The sequence below is a fragment of the Poecilia reticulata genome, linkage group LG11 (assembly GCF_000633615.1).
Source record: "Poecilia reticulata strain Guanapo linkage group LG11, Guppy_female_1.0+MT, whole genome shotgun sequence".
Lineage (NCBI taxonomy): Eukaryota > Metazoa > Chordata > Actinopteri > Cyprinodontiformes > Poeciliidae > Poecilia > Poecilia reticulata.
In genome coordinates, this window is record NC_024341.1 from 28,200,252 (window position 1) to 28,214,977 (window position 14,726).

General features: G+C 48.5%; 3 protein-coding genes across 3 annotated transcripts in view; 2 read left to right on the forward strand and 1 right to left on the reverse strand.

Annotated features, from left to right (window-relative positions):
• The window catches only part of msto1 (misato mitochondrial distribution and morphology regulator 1), a 4,675-nt gene extending 1,179 nt beyond the window's left edge, over positions 1 to 3,496 (forward strand). The window contains exons 4-14 of the mRNA XM_008422995.2: positions 74 to 156; positions 236 to 293; positions 374 to 524; positions 629 to 743; positions 813 to 947; positions 1,019 to 1,171; positions 1,681 to 1,812; positions 1,887 to 2,071; positions 2,749 to 2,853; positions 2,926 to 3,038; positions 3,103 to 3,496. Of these exons, the coding sequence (XP_008421217.1) occupies positions 74 to 156; positions 236 to 293; positions 374 to 524; positions 629 to 743; positions 813 to 947; positions 1,019 to 1,171; positions 1,681 to 1,812; positions 1,887 to 2,071; positions 2,749 to 2,853; positions 2,926 to 3,038; positions 3,103 to 3,350 (1,478 nt within the window). The 3' untranslated portion in view covers positions 3,351 to 3,496. The remainder of the gene's footprint in view (positions 1 to 73; positions 157 to 235; positions 294 to 373; positions 525 to 628; positions 744 to 812; positions 948 to 1,018; positions 1,172 to 1,680; positions 1,813 to 1,886; positions 2,072 to 2,748; positions 2,854 to 2,925; positions 3,039 to 3,102) is intronic.
• A 1,023-nt stretch (positions 3,497 to 4,519) lies between these two features.
• On the reverse strand, positions 4,520 to 10,696 carry srsf4 (serine and arginine rich splicing factor 4). Its single transcript, XM_008422997.2, has 6 exons — positions 10,493 to 10,696; positions 9,450 to 9,592; positions 8,102 to 8,211; positions 7,819 to 8,027; positions 7,662 to 7,739; positions 4,520 to 5,275 (listed from the first exon to the last, which is right to left on the reverse strand). The coding sequence occupies exons 1-6, from the start codon at positions 10,597 to 10,599 to the stop codon at positions 4,807 to 4,809; spliced, it is 1,116 nt and encodes a 371-aa protein (XP_008421219.2). The 5' UTR covers positions 10,600 to 10,696; the 3' UTR covers positions 4,520 to 4,806.
• A 1,103-nt stretch (positions 10,697 to 11,799) lies between these two features.
• The window catches only part of xkr8.3 (XK related 8, tandem duplicate 3), a 4,829-nt gene continuing 1,902 nt past the window's right edge, over positions 11,800 to 14,726 (forward strand). The window contains exons 1-2 of the mRNA XM_008422998.2: positions 11,800 to 12,705; positions 13,705 to 13,892. Of these exons, the coding sequence (XP_008421220.1) occupies positions 12,377 to 12,705; positions 13,705 to 13,892 (517 nt within the window). The 5' untranslated portion in view covers positions 11,800 to 12,376. The remainder of the gene's footprint in view (positions 12,706 to 13,704; positions 13,893 to 14,726) is intronic.

Genomic DNA, 14,726 nt, shown 5'->3' on the forward strand with positions numbered 1-14,726 from the left:
CACCCCTGTGTCCACAGCGCCCCCTGTGTCCACAGCGCCCCCCGGTGGCCCCTGTGTTGATTCCTTCCTGTCATTGTCAGGGCGGGGAGCGTCACCGTGCACAAGCACAGCCCACCGGAGAAGAACTGCTTCCTGGAGGATCTGGAGAAGCTGGACGTAAGTGCTGGAGAACCAGAACCTGGATCAGAACCCGACCCGGGTCTGATTCTGGTTCTGATCTGGTGTTTGTCTCCAGAAGGGACAGATCCTGGCTGAGGCAGAGTTCTGCTCGGCGTCGCAGCTGCAGCGCTCCGGTAAGATTAGACAAACCCCCTCTTCCCTCTCATGCCCCGCCCCTCTCATGCCCCGCCCCTCTCATGCCCCGCCCCTCCAGGTCCACTGGGCATGGACTCGTTCAACAGCCAGCTGACCCGAGTCCAGAAGAACTACCGTCTGGAGGGCAGCGTGACGGTCTGGTCTGACTTCCTGCGGCTCCACCTGCACCCCCGCTCCGTTGTCATCATGCACCAGTTCAACCATGACGGGTAAACCGGGTTGCCATGGGAACACTGGGAGCATCAATGTCTGCATTTAGTAATGATTGGATGTGCGGCCTGTCCGCTGATGGAAAGGAATCTTGTTTTTCCAGCGAGGCTCATCGCCTGGAGACCTTCGGCCAGGGAGAGTCGGCCCTGCAGGGGGCGCTGCTGGACGAGCTGGAGGACAGGCTGCACTTCTTCGTGGAGGAATGCGATTACCTGCAGGTTCCTCCTTTTCCTCCTCTTCGTCCTCTTCCTCCTCCTCGTCTTCCTCACTGACTTTGTGTCTCTCAGGGTTTCCAGGTTCTGTGTGACCTGGAGGACGGGTTCGCGGGGCTGGGGTCAAAGGTCACGGAACTGCTGCAGGACTCCTACAGTGGGCGGGGCATCCTGACGTGGGGCTTGGCTCCGGTTGTCCACCGGGACTCGGTGAGTGGCTCTGATTGGTCGATCTGAGCCAATCAGAAGCTCTGTTTTAACCTGGTTCTGCTCTGACCCAGACTCCAGCCAGGGACCGGTACCACCTGCTGAACGCCGCGCTGGGCACCGTCAACATGGCCGCCCACAGCTCGCTGTTCTGCCCGCTGACGCTGCGGGGCGGGCTGAGCGGGCGGCCGCCGCCCCCGCCGCTTTTCCCCCTGCTGTCCTACAATGTGAGTAACCTGGGCCAGGCGCTGGCGGGCCTCAGGGCTCCGCCCTCGGACCCCTTCATTTATCCACCTCGCATCAGGTCCAGGTGATCCAGGCAGAACTGATCTGGTTCTTTCCATCTGACTCAGATTTAACCGCTTTAATCCAACTCCAGTCTGTTTGCCTAGTCAAAGTCCGGTTTAGTTGGTGAGGTGTGAATGCTAGTCGACCTCTGACCTCTGGTCCTCCAAACCTCAGTCTGGGTTTGGTTGAAGTGAACACCAAGCGGATCCAAAAGGTGCATTTCCTACTGTAAACATCGACACTTGAAATAATAAAAACAATCTAACAAGCAGCTTTGAGCCAGATGGAGGCGCCTGCTTTAAATCCGTAGTTCTTCATTATTGATTTCCAATAGTTCCTCTGGCAGATTTTCACTTATTGGATATTTTCCCATGTTGGACGTGAAAGAGCAGCGAGTCTTTGCTGCATTATGTCCACATAAACAAAGCAAACCTTTGTCCTGCTGCAGCCCGCCCTGTGGTACCACTCCAGCGCCATCTTGGCTCTGGCCCTGGACGCCCTCACCGTGCCCTACAGGCTCAGGAACAACAGCGCCCCCATGTGGCAGGTGGCGGACTCGCTGGCCGTGGCTGGGAGGAAGGTAGGCTCCTCTTCATCCTCCTACCGGCCGATGAAGCCTCCGGCGTGTCGATGACCCGGTCCTGCTCCTCCCAGGTCGTGGCCGCTTACGGCGCAGTCCCGTTTCCCATGATGCCTGGCGGCTCCCTGCCCGACGCCCTGAGCGCCTGCGCTGCCACGCTGCCATGGAAACCTCTGTCTGCTTGCCCCGAGGCGGCCGGGGGTCGATGCTACGGACAGTGGAGCACGCTCAGAGGCTACGAGGGCCAGAAGCTCATCAGGTCAGAGGTCATCCTCAGAGAAATTATGTTTGTAAACATAAATAACACACAAAACTAAAGACTTGCTCCATTTTCTCAATCTCCGTGCCGGACACGCCTCAAACACCGGTTGCCATGGCAACCGACTGACAACAGCTCCACACACAGAGGATTCAACTTCAAAACCATTTTTTACAGTGATCAGAACAGTCAGTCAGTTTTATGTTCACATTTCTGATTATTGATTAGCAATCGCGTGAATATTAGCCGTGCAGATTAGCGAACGTGACGTCCAACCTGAGCTAATCATCCACATGTCGTCCTCTGCCACCGTCGGTTTTACTTTTAGCTTTCTGAATCTCAGGTTTTACAGAAAGTTATGAAGTTTGTTAAATTTATTAGATACTTTTATTTCAGTTTTCTGCCAGCTTCATGCAGAGAAGCATCCAGCTGTTGATCAGTTGTGTTGCTAATGCTAACTAAGCCGGATTAACTCAGTTTAACTCGGATTAATCTGGATTAACTCAGATTAATTCAGATTAACTCGGATTAATCTGGATTAACTCAGTTTAACTAGGATTAACTCAGTTTAATCTGGATTAACTCGGATTAACTCGGCTTAATTCAGATTAACTCGGATTAATCTGGATTAACTCTGGTCTCCAGCGTCTCTGACTCAGCCGTCGTTTCTCCTCCAGCTGCCTCTCTCCAGGAATCGAACCATCGACTCCTCTGCACGGCCTCCACAGCGGGGAGGACGTCCTGGCCGCCTACATCTCCTCCTTCTACCCCTCAGCTCCTCTGTGAGTCTCCTGCTGCCCCCTGCTGGTGTTCTGTTGTAACTAGCCGTAGTCTTCATCGGTCTTCCTCCACAGGGCGCTGCAGCTGGTCTCCGCCCCCAGCAAACTGACTCCGCCCTTCCCTCAGATCTTCAGCCCGGCGCTGGATGCCCAGGGCTTCATGCGCGGCGGGGCGCCCCCTGCAGGCGGTGAGTGTCCCGGTCCTTTGTCGGTGTGGACGCCGTCTGTGTCTGAACCGTCTGTCCTCTGCAGCGCCGCCGGTCTCATCCGTCCCCATCCTGACGTCGCTGCAGTCCGGGACCGCCCTGCGCCCGTTTCTGTCTGAGCTGCAGCGCGCCGCCGCCACCTTCGACGTGCGCCGCCGGGCCCCCAGCTTCCTGTCCCAGGGGCCCGAGATGGCCGACTACCAGGAGGCGCTGGAGGAGCTGCGCCTGCTGGGCCGCTGTTACCATGACGACAGCGGCGGCGGCACCACGTCCTCTGAGGACGACGATGACTGAGGAGCGCGCTCCGACTGGTGAAGGTCGTCCACGGGGGTCGCAGGTCAGATCAGAACCGGTCCAGACGGGTCGGCTTCCTGCATGTCCTACACAACCAGAGACGGATCCGTCTCCACCCACCAACTGCTGTCTGAACGGACCGGACCTGGTCGTCTTCGGGTCCACGGGCCATAAATGAAATAATCTGCTGGAAGATTCAGCATGAAGTTCAGGGAAGAACTGGATGAAGATTAAATTTACAGATTAACAGCAGAGAGAGGTCGTTGACCCCACCTTCACTCTGATTGGACAGAGACGGTTCAAAACGGCCAATCAGAGGCTGGACGGATCAGCAGAGAATAAAGGTGTAAAGTTATTGAATAAAACCAATAAATCTGGGATCAGTTTTCAGGATCCACTCTGGATTCATCTGATTGGTCAGTTTCCTGCTTCATTCTGATTGGTCCTCAGCTGTTTTACCTGAACACGCCCACAAACACCTGGATGAGCTGACGGCTCAGCTCCAGGTTAGCTAGACCAGGCAGCAGGTCGAGTTGAACCCGAGTTCAGGGAAACTGGTTACCATGGCAACAGACTGACCTGCTGCACCAGAGGGGGCGCTGTAAGCCACTTTTCTGGATGCGATTTAAAATGTACCTGGATAAAAGGGTCAAAAGTTCAGGTGTTGGTTACAGGAAGGCGAGTTCAGGTAACCCGTCTCCGCCCCCCGGACCTCATCACTGTGAACTCAGGTCAGGGGAGCAGAGAGGATGATGGGAAGTTTCCAGTTGGTTTTCTGCAAGTTGAAACTTAAACATTCAGGAATAAACAGAAATTCCCAGGATCACTGGGGATGTGAAGCTCTGATAAAACTCATTTGGATTAAACTTTATGTCTAATCTGCAGATTATGAAGGAGAATCTGATGAATCGTTCAGCTGCTGGAATCTCATTAATCACCACTGAAGTGGAAACTTGTCGTTTTTCTTAAACTTCACCTGAAAGCCAAATAACTTGAACCTCTTCAGCCACCAGAACATTAATATCAAATAAAATCATTTACTGTGAAATATTCTGACTAAACCGACCCAGTTTCCTGTTTTCACTTCACAATAAATGTTTGGTTTACAGACTCTTACTGTGAAAGGGAGACTTCCTGTCACTGGAACAAACCAGTCGGAGGGCAGCAGCTCAGAACAGACGGTTTAATGTGAAACAAAGGTTTTGGGAATCTGATTCCCGGCGATTTGCTTCTACTGGATTAAAAAAACACAAAGACGCATCAAAGAACTCGGATCCATCCTGGAATTTTACAAACATCTAGTGGAAAATATGCGGATCAGAGGGAAACGAGGCGGAGCTGACGGGTCGGTCCGAGTGCCTGCTGCTCTACTTATCAAAAACCGGACGCGGCGGGGTCGGGGGTCAGAGGGAATGTAAATACGAGCCGGGGGTCGGAGGTCACCAGGAGTCCGGGACTAGGAGCGGGAACGGGACCGGGACCGAGACTTGGAGCGGGACTCGGAGCGGGAGGCGGAGCGGGACCTGGAGCCGGCTTTGGCCGGCGACGCGGACCGGGACTTGGACTTGGACTTGGATCCGGCTCTGGGCTCCTCGGGGGAGCGGGACGGCCGCTCGGCCTCCGCCGCCTCCACGTCGCTCTTGGGCGGCTCGCCGTCCTGGGAGCCGGACTTCCTGGGCCGGTCCTTGGAGCCGGACCTGGAGCGGGACCTGGAGCGAGACCTGGAGCGGGAGGCGGACCTGGAGCGGGACCGGGACTCGTCCTTCTTGGCAGACTTGCCGTCCTTCTTGCTCTTTTTGCTCCTGGGGCTGCGGCTGCGGCTCGGGCTGCGCTCGTCGTCCTTGGCGGCGCCGTTGCGCTCTTCCTCGTCCTTCTTGCTCTTGCTCTTCTTGCTGTGGCTGCGGCTGCGGCTGCGGGACGCGGCTCTGCAGACACACAGAGGCGTTTAGGGTGAATCAGCTCAACCCGTCATCAGGAATATTTACATTTGTCTTAAAACCTGTTGGTATCGATACGTTTCACCTCTAGACCTTAAAATGTAAATGTAGACTAAACGTTATGCACAAACAATACAATATGAAATTATTTTAAAAATCAGGACTTTTCCTTATTACAGCTGCAATCTGTCAAATAATATCTGGTGATAAAAAATATGAATTTAAACGTTTTGAACTGATTTTTAGGATCATAAATATTTTAATTCGTGGAACATTCAGCCTGTTGTTCCGTGTTTGTCCACCAGGAGGTTCGTAACGTCCCAGTTTCATATTTTGGTGAATTTGAGGTTTTTGGAGAACATGATGCATGTTTGAAACATTTTTACTGAAAACACTGGTTCATGCTGTAGACATGATATGCACTTAGCTGATGATTTTAATAATGAGTGTTTAGATATTAATGAACATGAAATAATTGTTTTAATGTTTCCCACTTATAACGTGAGGAATAACAGCAGGAATCCATCTGCTGCAAGACGCTGTGATTCATCTGAGACAGACAATATTCAATAAGTAAAGAATTTTATGGAGAAACAGATTTTATTATTTTAGTGGATCACAGGACTTAAAGTTAAAAAAACCCTGAGCCTGAAACTTATAGTGATGATATAAATTAACTAGCGTTGCTATGGCCACAGTTTAATACAACGTGTCTTTGAATAGTGAACAATTACTTCTAACAATACAATTAACAAGCTAAACACTCCAACTTAAATAAGACTTCAGTTCATTTCAACTCAAAACAAAATGTAAAATGTCTGAGACCTAAAGGTTCGACTTGCATCCCTGAACATTAAATAAGAGCCTTTCAGTCAAAGTAACTTAGAACATGAAACATTAGCAACTAGATCTGGGTTTTTTCAGCCCAGCGCCCCAAAAGCATTACAGGCTTCTTTACAGTGACTATTATTTTATTAATATTACCATCACTATTGTAGATGTTTTGATTTTTATGCTTGTTTCTGTTTTTATCATCAAAAATAATTTTCCAGAGAACAAAAAAACCATGGGAATAGAAATTATTTTCACAGCGTCTATGAAAAATGTAATAAACATTCAAGTTAAAATCTGTAGGCCTAACAGCCAATCAGAGTGGAGAATATATTCTTATTCTTTTCCATTTTCTAGTGTTAAATCTTCCACTAAATGACCAGATTAAAGATGTTCAACATGCCAGTTTAAACTCTGATCTATTAGCAACCGACTGAGCTGCAGCATTAAAACATGGATAGAACTGTAACTACATTAATCAAAGCTCTTCTTCTCTTCAGGGTTTCTGGTGGTGCAGCTCTGTGCTGCCTTCAGGAGAATGGGACATCAGAGCATCATCCATAAAACTTCATGTGGCATTTATTGTTCAAACCAGAGCTTTCAGTGGAAACACTAAAGTTCCTTTTAATGCCATACAGTCTCTGTATTAATTATTGCTCTAAAGGTCTTGCCATACCAGTTTATTCCTCTGTATTTACTTTAGTTTCTTAGTTTATTCTTTCATTTTGTTCTTCATTCATTTCCATTTAGTTTCCTTTGATTAGTTTTATCCTCTCTTGGTTTATTGCTATGTCCACTTTAGTTTCTATTCTGTTGCTACATTTATTTTATCGTTTATTGACCATCAGTAATCTTCACTCATCACCTGCTGCGCCGCCTAATCGTCATGTTTCACATCATGTGATGATTTTTCACTGTTCAGCGTCAGAGGAGGTCCTTAGCCCTGACCTGGTGTACCTTCCTTCCGGGGGGGGGAGGGGAGCCCGATTTATGTTTTTACATCCACCTGAATAATATGTAGTTGCGCCACTGTCCCAGCGCCTCCCTTTTGTAAAAATGTCCGCCAGCTTCATGTCCTCTCTCCTCTAGCCATGCCCGGCGCCACTTGTTTTTAATTCCTTTCTCAACTAAACGTGTTTCTTTACCGGGTCAGACAAACTCCATCTTCTTTCATATCGCATCTGATTTAACCGCCGAACCGAACGCATGAGCTTCTTTTCTACAAACCGTTTTACAGTCACTGGTCAAGAACACGGGAGCTGGGACTCTGATTGGCTGACATCTTTGTCTATTATCTACAGTTTGGTTGAGGCGGGTCGTTTGGTCCAAAGCTGGAAATCCGGCCCCCGGCTGGATCTCTTCAAGCCCTGGGATCATCGTGAGGCATTAAGCTTTCTATAATCAATAATGAAAACTATCTGGTCTCAAAGCTCTTCTACTTCATACCAACATTTCTTATTGATTTATTTTTTTCATTTCTCTCTCCATTTGATGCCCCTGATTTAGAGGAGCAGCAGGAGAGATTCCTGTTCCCGGTTCTCACCTGGAGCGGGACCGGGACCGGCTGCTGCTGTCGCTGCGGCTGCGGCTCTTGTGGGACCGGCGGCTCCTGGACCGGGACCTGTAGGACCAGAGCGGAGCGTCAGCGACCTTCCAGCCGGGTGCGTGACCTCTGACCCCGGCCGGACGGCGCGCCTCACCTGGAGTGGCTGCGGGAGTATGAGCGGCGGCGGCGGGCGCCGGGCCGGTCCTCGATGAGCCGGATCTTCCTGCCGTTGACCTCGGTTCCGTCCAGCTTCTCCAGGGCCCGCTTCATGTCCGAGTACTGCCGGAACTCGATCACGCCTTCGTTCTTACGGCCTTTGTGGGTGTCGGCGTACGTCACCTCGCCCGCCTGCCTCATGTAGTCCTGGGAGGAAACAGGAAGTGGTGACGACACGGTGTGGGCGGGGCTACAGGACGGATCGGGGGCGGGGCTCTCACCTTCAGGTCCTGCCAGCTGCAGCGGCTGGACAGATTCTCCACTATGAGGCGGTAATCGGTGCGGACAGGTGGGCCGTACCTGTCCCTGCCTCCCCAGCGCCCATAGCCACCTTTCAAGGCAACAAGCACACACAGGGCGCAGTGAGCAGGAGAAGGGAACGCACCGCCAGCAATCAGCCTAAGCTACACGCTAACATATCAATAAGCAGGTGGGAAAAAGAAACAGAGGGGAAAAGAAAAAGGAGAAAAGACTTTAAACAATTCAATCCTAAAAGTCCCTAAATGACTAAAATCAAGTTAAATTTAACTGCACAGGCTAAACTCTGGTCCTGCGTTAATCAGAAAAACATAGCTAGCCTATGTAACAACATCAACTGGTAGAAAACATGTTGGTTTTTTAGGCACCTATGAGAGCCGACCCACATCTGCTCCTAACCCCATGGCATCCTCACCACCCGGCCTGGGCCTAATGGGAAAAGCGGTCTTCATTCACAATGGCTCCCTTTTTTGGTCTGCCCAGGGGCCCAGAATGGTCAAACCAACCTCTTGGAAAGGGGGACACCATGGCCAGCAATAGGGCAGGCAGTCAGCAAAGGACTCTTTCAATTAAAACATTGAGGTTCTTTGTTAAATCTTTACCTTTAAATTCACAGTCATTTGAAATGAATCAAACTCAATAAACAGCAAGAAATTTATCACATCATATTTAGCAAATATTACACAATATTTCATTTTAGCAGTATTATTTATGTCATTCCCATATTCACATCATCATCATGTTACCATCAAGCTTCGATCTGGACTTCGCTCAGTAGTTGGTGGATCTGATGACAGAAAATCACCAGAACCTCAAACAGCTGGGGGGGGGGGGGCACTTCCTGTTATCGTCCAGGTGAGGAGGCTCACCTGGACGATCCTGGCTCCAGCTCCAGGTCAGAGGTCAGGAGGCTAAAAGAAAGGCTGCAGCTTCTCTCATGTGTGTTTCTACTTCTCTAGAGGAATAATTTTAGAGCGTTTTAGGGAATAAAATGTTTATTTTCTTATTTAAAAAACAAACTTGGCTTTATTTTAAGTGCCTAATCATTTTAATCAGATTAATCATCAGAATAATCAACGACTTTGCAGTTTAACTCCATTTCTAACCTAGCTAGACGCTTTACTCTGGAGTTGAAAGGTCAAAGGTTACGCCTTTCTGCCATGACCCCCCAGCTCTGAGAGGCTCCCTGAGGACCAAACAGATCCAACCAGAACATTAACAAAGAGACATCATCCACCAAGAACCAGCCTCAGCTTCTGTCGGGTTCTGATCAGATCACCATGATGAGAGCGAACGGCGGTGAGGACTCACTGCGGCCCCCGGTGTAGCCCCCGTCCCGCCGCGGCCCCTTGGTGTGCTCCACGATGACCCTCTCCCCACACAGCTCTTTGCCGTTCAGGTCGTACACGGCATCGTCTGCGTCACGAGGGTCATCGAACTCTACAAAGCCGTAGCTGCGCAGGAACAAGAACATTTAGACAGAATCATCCTGAACAATCAACGACGTTACACAGAAAAATGCACTCAAACTAACAAACAAGGTTTTAGGGTCTTTGGGACAAATATCTTCTGTTGGACCCTAAAGTCATTAAAATAAGTTTGTAACTAACCACATTAATGACATTTTATCTTAGGAAGTTCATTTTTACATTTATTTGAGTTATTTTAGCACCGTTATCAATAACCTGCCATGGTTTTAAAGTTTGTACCCATTTATTGCTCTTTTCTTAAATTCATTATAAAAGCTACATATTTTAAAAGTAGAATTACTTTATTGTTTCGCACGATTATAAAATTATTCATTTCAGTGTTCCCCGTTGTATAAGGCCTATAAAACATCATTTTAAAGCAAATTTCTTTTTTTATTCCCCTCTGATTCTATGAAGATATAAATCTATTTTTATTTACAATCATATTCAGAAACACTTTATTGATCCCAAAGGAAAATTAAATGTAAATAATTTTTTTTTGTAGATAAAGATAACTGTTGTTATTTTGCTAATTTTTCTCATTTATCCAACTATAACAGAACTGGTGTTAATAATACTTTTAACGGGACCGGTTCGGTTTAACGGTTCCCCCTCCTTTCCTCTGCCACGTCTAACATTAGCCTAGCCGCGGCTACCGGAGCCACGGAGCCACGCAGCCCCGTGTTCGGCCCCTTCAGCCCGCAGGCCGGTTAGAAACGCCAGCTTAGCACCAACGTGAAGCAAAGGTGACATTAAAGAGACTTTAATGGCTTCCAGGTGACCCAAACAGTGCAGGTTCTTTGTCTAAAATATGCTAACTAGCATTAGCACCGCAGGCCCGTCCACGCCAACCAGGCCCGAGCCGCCGATCGCTCGGTTCCTTACCCATTTTTCAGGTCCACTTCCAGAATCTTCCCATAACCCTTGAAGAACCTCTCCACGTCCTTCTCTCTGGCTCTGTAGCTCAGCCGACCGATGTAGACCCGGGACATGTTTCTGAACCTGTAAGCTAGCCTGTGAGCTGCAAAAAGAAAGAGAACAACAGGAGGGCGCGCGACGCGGAGGACCTCTGATCTGATTGGCTGCTAGAGGACGAGGGGCGGGGCTTAAACAAGGGTTTAGAAAACAGAAGCAGATCTTATGGCGCAAAAAACAAGTAATCAGTAAATTCAATTAAATACTTCATCAATACGAAGAAATAGAAAAATAACTTTGAAAGCTCTCTGAACGCCATTGTTCTTTTCTAACTGTCCTCTCACGAACTTTAACCTTTACAGATCCGCCTGAGGCCTGCAGGATGTTGGACTTCAGATGGTTTGGAGACGATCTTTGACGCTTCCCAGGTTGATGTTCAGCTGCTGCCGTCATAACTTTACAACCAGAACAAAACCTCAATAAAATCAAACTGAAACAGGAAAATTAGGAGAAATCCAGCAGGAGGAGCCAGAAAAACCGACGGAGATCCAGATAACTTCTGGCCTCGGACGCAGCTGGAGAGTTTATCCAGCTGCTGGATGCACAATTATCAGAAACGGAGCATTTTCTGATCCGATACATCACAGGTGTCAAACTCAAGGACCGGGGGCAAATCTGGCCCGCCGCGGCTTTTTATGTGGCCCTCTGGACTCCAAATTACATCAATAAGTCCTTCCAGTTTTTCACAAATYTGCAAAAATCACACAAAATCAACAAATTTCCACATTTTTTCCTGATTTTACTGCTAATTTTCTCAGAATTGGTCAAAAACGTTGAATCCGTAACTGATACGACGAGTGATAGAGTCACATTTGACATCATACATTAGCGTAAATATTGTAAAAAAAAATAATGATTACAAATATTTCTTAATATTCACCACAAAATCTGTCATTTTGATTGCAAAAATAAACACTAAAATAATCACAAATCCCAGAGGAACAGCTATTTATTGATATTTTAACAGTTTTATTGGTTTTATCAATAGATTCTGGTGCAACCGGCTCTTTAAGAACATTCAGATTTTTGATTCGGCCCAAAATAAAAATGAGTTTGACACCACTGTGATACATGGATGTATGGAACCAGAATAAAATAGGAACAAAAATAACTATTTCAGATGTATACAGCAAGAATAAATGCAGCTAATACAGCCAGTAAAATCAGCTAAATAAGGTCAGAATGAATTTGAGCCAGTAAAAACGGACTCAAATCCATTCTGACCAATAAAGAATTTATAACATTAAAGAATTTAGAACACAAGAAGAAATTTGTGATAAAACCAGAACAGAAATCTGAGCTGGGATCAAATTGAGTGGAAAACCAGGAAGAACCAGAGAGAATAAATGTACAGAAACTCCAGCTGATAACATATAAAGACACTGAAATCCCAGTCAAGCAGAAAAATCATCTCTGTGCTCATTTATTTCAATATTTATGTGGAACTATTGGCATAATCAGGTTCAGAGACAACGCAGAGGTTTGAACTCATCACCGTGCTGTCCCGGTCTGATAGGGCGGGGGGCGGAGCTACTAAAGGCGGAGATCATTACAAAGAAATATCTTCCACGTTCTGGTCGAACTTCTGAAGCGGACTGGTTCCGCCCAATTTCTCCCCCCGACAGTTTCCGACTTCTCCCGGAAGAGACCCCAGGAATGAGGAAGTTGTGGGAAGTTGGTGGTTCTTCCCCCGCAGGGACGCCGGAGATGCTCCGCCCGGTAACGGTCCGATGTTAGCCCGGCTGCTGCTAGCCTCGCTGCAACAGGTCCGGTTCTACGAACTGCCCGGTCCAGATGGAGAGCAGAACCGCCTCCAGGTACTCCTGGATCGACTTTGCCTTCTCGGTGGTGGGAGTTTGCACCTTCCTGCTGGACTGGGGCTCCGACCTGTGGCTGGCCAAGGAGTTCTACTGCCGGGGGGACTTGTTCTGGTTCGGGGTGCTGGTCGGCCTCATGGTTCTGTCCTCTGTCGTGGTCCAAATGTTCAGCTGGTTCTGGTTCCAGTACGACCGGGTGCTGCCGGGGTTCAGTGAGCAGACCACCGGGACAGGGAGCGTGTTCTGCGGGGACCGAGCCAAGCTGTTCTGCCTGTTGCATGTTCTTCAGCTGGGCTTCCTCTGCAGGTACCGGTCCTGGTTCTGGTTCCGAACCAGTTTAGTAACATCCTGACACTTCCTGCTGCTCTGCAGCTTCCTAATCAGGTCTGTTTACCTCAAAGCTTCCTCTCAGCATGATACTGCCCTCACCATGTCTCACAGTGGGATGGCGTCTTCAGAGAGCCTTTATTACAATAAGTTATTATGATGATAACAATAGTAATATTACTATAACAATAATAAGTTGTTATTATTATTATTATCTCCTCCTCTTTCTCTTCCTCCTCCTCCAGTCAGGTTGTATCTCTGAGCGTCAGGGTGGTGTTAGATATATATCAGGATGGTGTTGGGGAGGGAGGTGTTAGATATATGTTGGGGTGGTGTTAGGGTGGTGTTGGGGTGGTGTTGGGGTGGTGTTGGGGTGGTGTTGCGGTGGTGTTAGGGAGGGTGGTGTTAGGGTGGTGTTAGGGTGGTGTTGGGGTGGTGTTGCGGTGGTGTTAGGGAGGGTGGTGTTAGGGTGGTGTTAGGGTGGTGTTGGGGTGGTGTTGCGGTGGTGTTAGGGAGGGTGGTGTTAGGGTGGTGTTAGGGTGGTGTTGGGGTGGTGTTGCGGTGGTGTTAGGGAGGGTGGTGTTGGGGTGGTGTTAGGGTGGTGTTGCGGTGGTGTTAGGGAGGGTGGTGTTGGGGTGGTGTTAGGGTGGTGTTGCGGTGGTGTTAGGGAGGGGTGGGGGAGGGGGGGGGGGGGGGGTGGGGAGGGTGGTGTTAGGGTGGTGTTAGGGTGGTGTTGGGGTGGTGTTGCGGTGGTGTTAGGGAGGGTGGTGTTGGGGTGGTGTTAGGGTGGTGTTGGGGTGGTGTTGCGGTGGTGTTAGGGAGGGTGGTGTTGGGGTGGTGTTAGGGTGGTGTTGCGGTGGTGTTAGGGAGGGTGGTGTTAGGGTGGTGTTAGGGTGGTGTTGCGGTGGTGTTAGGGAGGGTGGTGTTAGGGTGGTGTTGCGGTGTGGTTCTGACCCATCGGACCTTCTCCCCCTGCAGACACGTGTCGGCCATCCGTCAGGGCTTCAGGGTGTGGTGGAGGAAGGAGGCGGGGTCAGAGTACGCCGTCTACCTGACGCACGATCTGAGCATGCTCCGTCTGATCGAGACGTTCTGTGAGAGCGCCCCCCAGCTGGTCCTGATGGTCTACGTCATGCTGCGCACCAACCGGGCCAGGACCGTCCAGTGTGAGTCCCGGTTCGCCCAGAACCTCCCAGTAAACAAAACCAGCTGTTGTCAGCACAAACTTAACGTTTTGATTCTGATGCTTATTAAAATCCCAGAATCGTTTTTAGCTGCATGCTTTTATTTTTGGTGTAGCAGTTAGCTTGGTAGTTAGCTCAGCCGTTAGCGTTTCACAGAGCACAGGGTGTACTAACATTAGGAGCACAGGGTGTACTTACATTAGGAGCACAGGGTGTACTNAGGAGCACAGGGTGTACTTACATTAGGAGCACAGGGTGTACTTACATTAGGAGAATGAATAATTAGAATAATTTAGTCTTAAGTTTTGTTATTTTTGGATTTGAGTTTTGGACAAATAGTCACTTCAAAACCAAAACCATTGATCCCAATGGGACAAGCCTGGTTATTATTATAATAATCATAATTTGCTCAGTTTTTCAGTAAAATGATCAAAGTTAAAGTTCATAAACGTTCAGTTAACACTGTAAAACCAAACAGCAGCTGATTGATGGAGTTTACAGATTAAACATCTTTAAGTTGGTTTTAGGTGTTTTAATGAGCTGCTGCTGGAACAATGCATTGTGGGATACCTGGCTGTCCAATCACAAACCGTCCACCTTATTTCAAATTAACCAACTTAATTTTTAGTGTTTTTACCTCAAAAGGCTCCCAGTGATTTACATCAAACTATAACAATAAGTTAAATCCACTTAATTTATCTGATGAAAGTCAAAGCTGTGATTCACTGGATTGATAGAACCGAAGTTACATCATCTGACTGTGTGTGTGTGTGTGTCTCTCTGTGTGTGTGTGTGTGTGTGTGTCTCTGTGTGTGT

Excerpts from the sequence above, each read along its gene's own strand:
- srsf4 (XM_008422997.2), bottom strand. The coding sequence starts at position 10,599 with ATGTCCCGGGTCTACATCGGTCGGCTGAGCTACAGAGCCAGAGAGAAG. Across the intron at positions 9,593-10,492 it reads GAAGTGGACCTGAAAAATGG|CTACGGCTTTGTAGAGTTCG; the intron begins GTAAGGAACCGA and ends GTTCCTGCGCAG. Across the intron at positions 5,276-7,661 it reads CGGTCCCGGTCCCGCTCCAG|AGCCGCGTCCCGCAGCCGCA; the intron begins GTGAGAACCGGG and ends GTGTGTCTGCAG.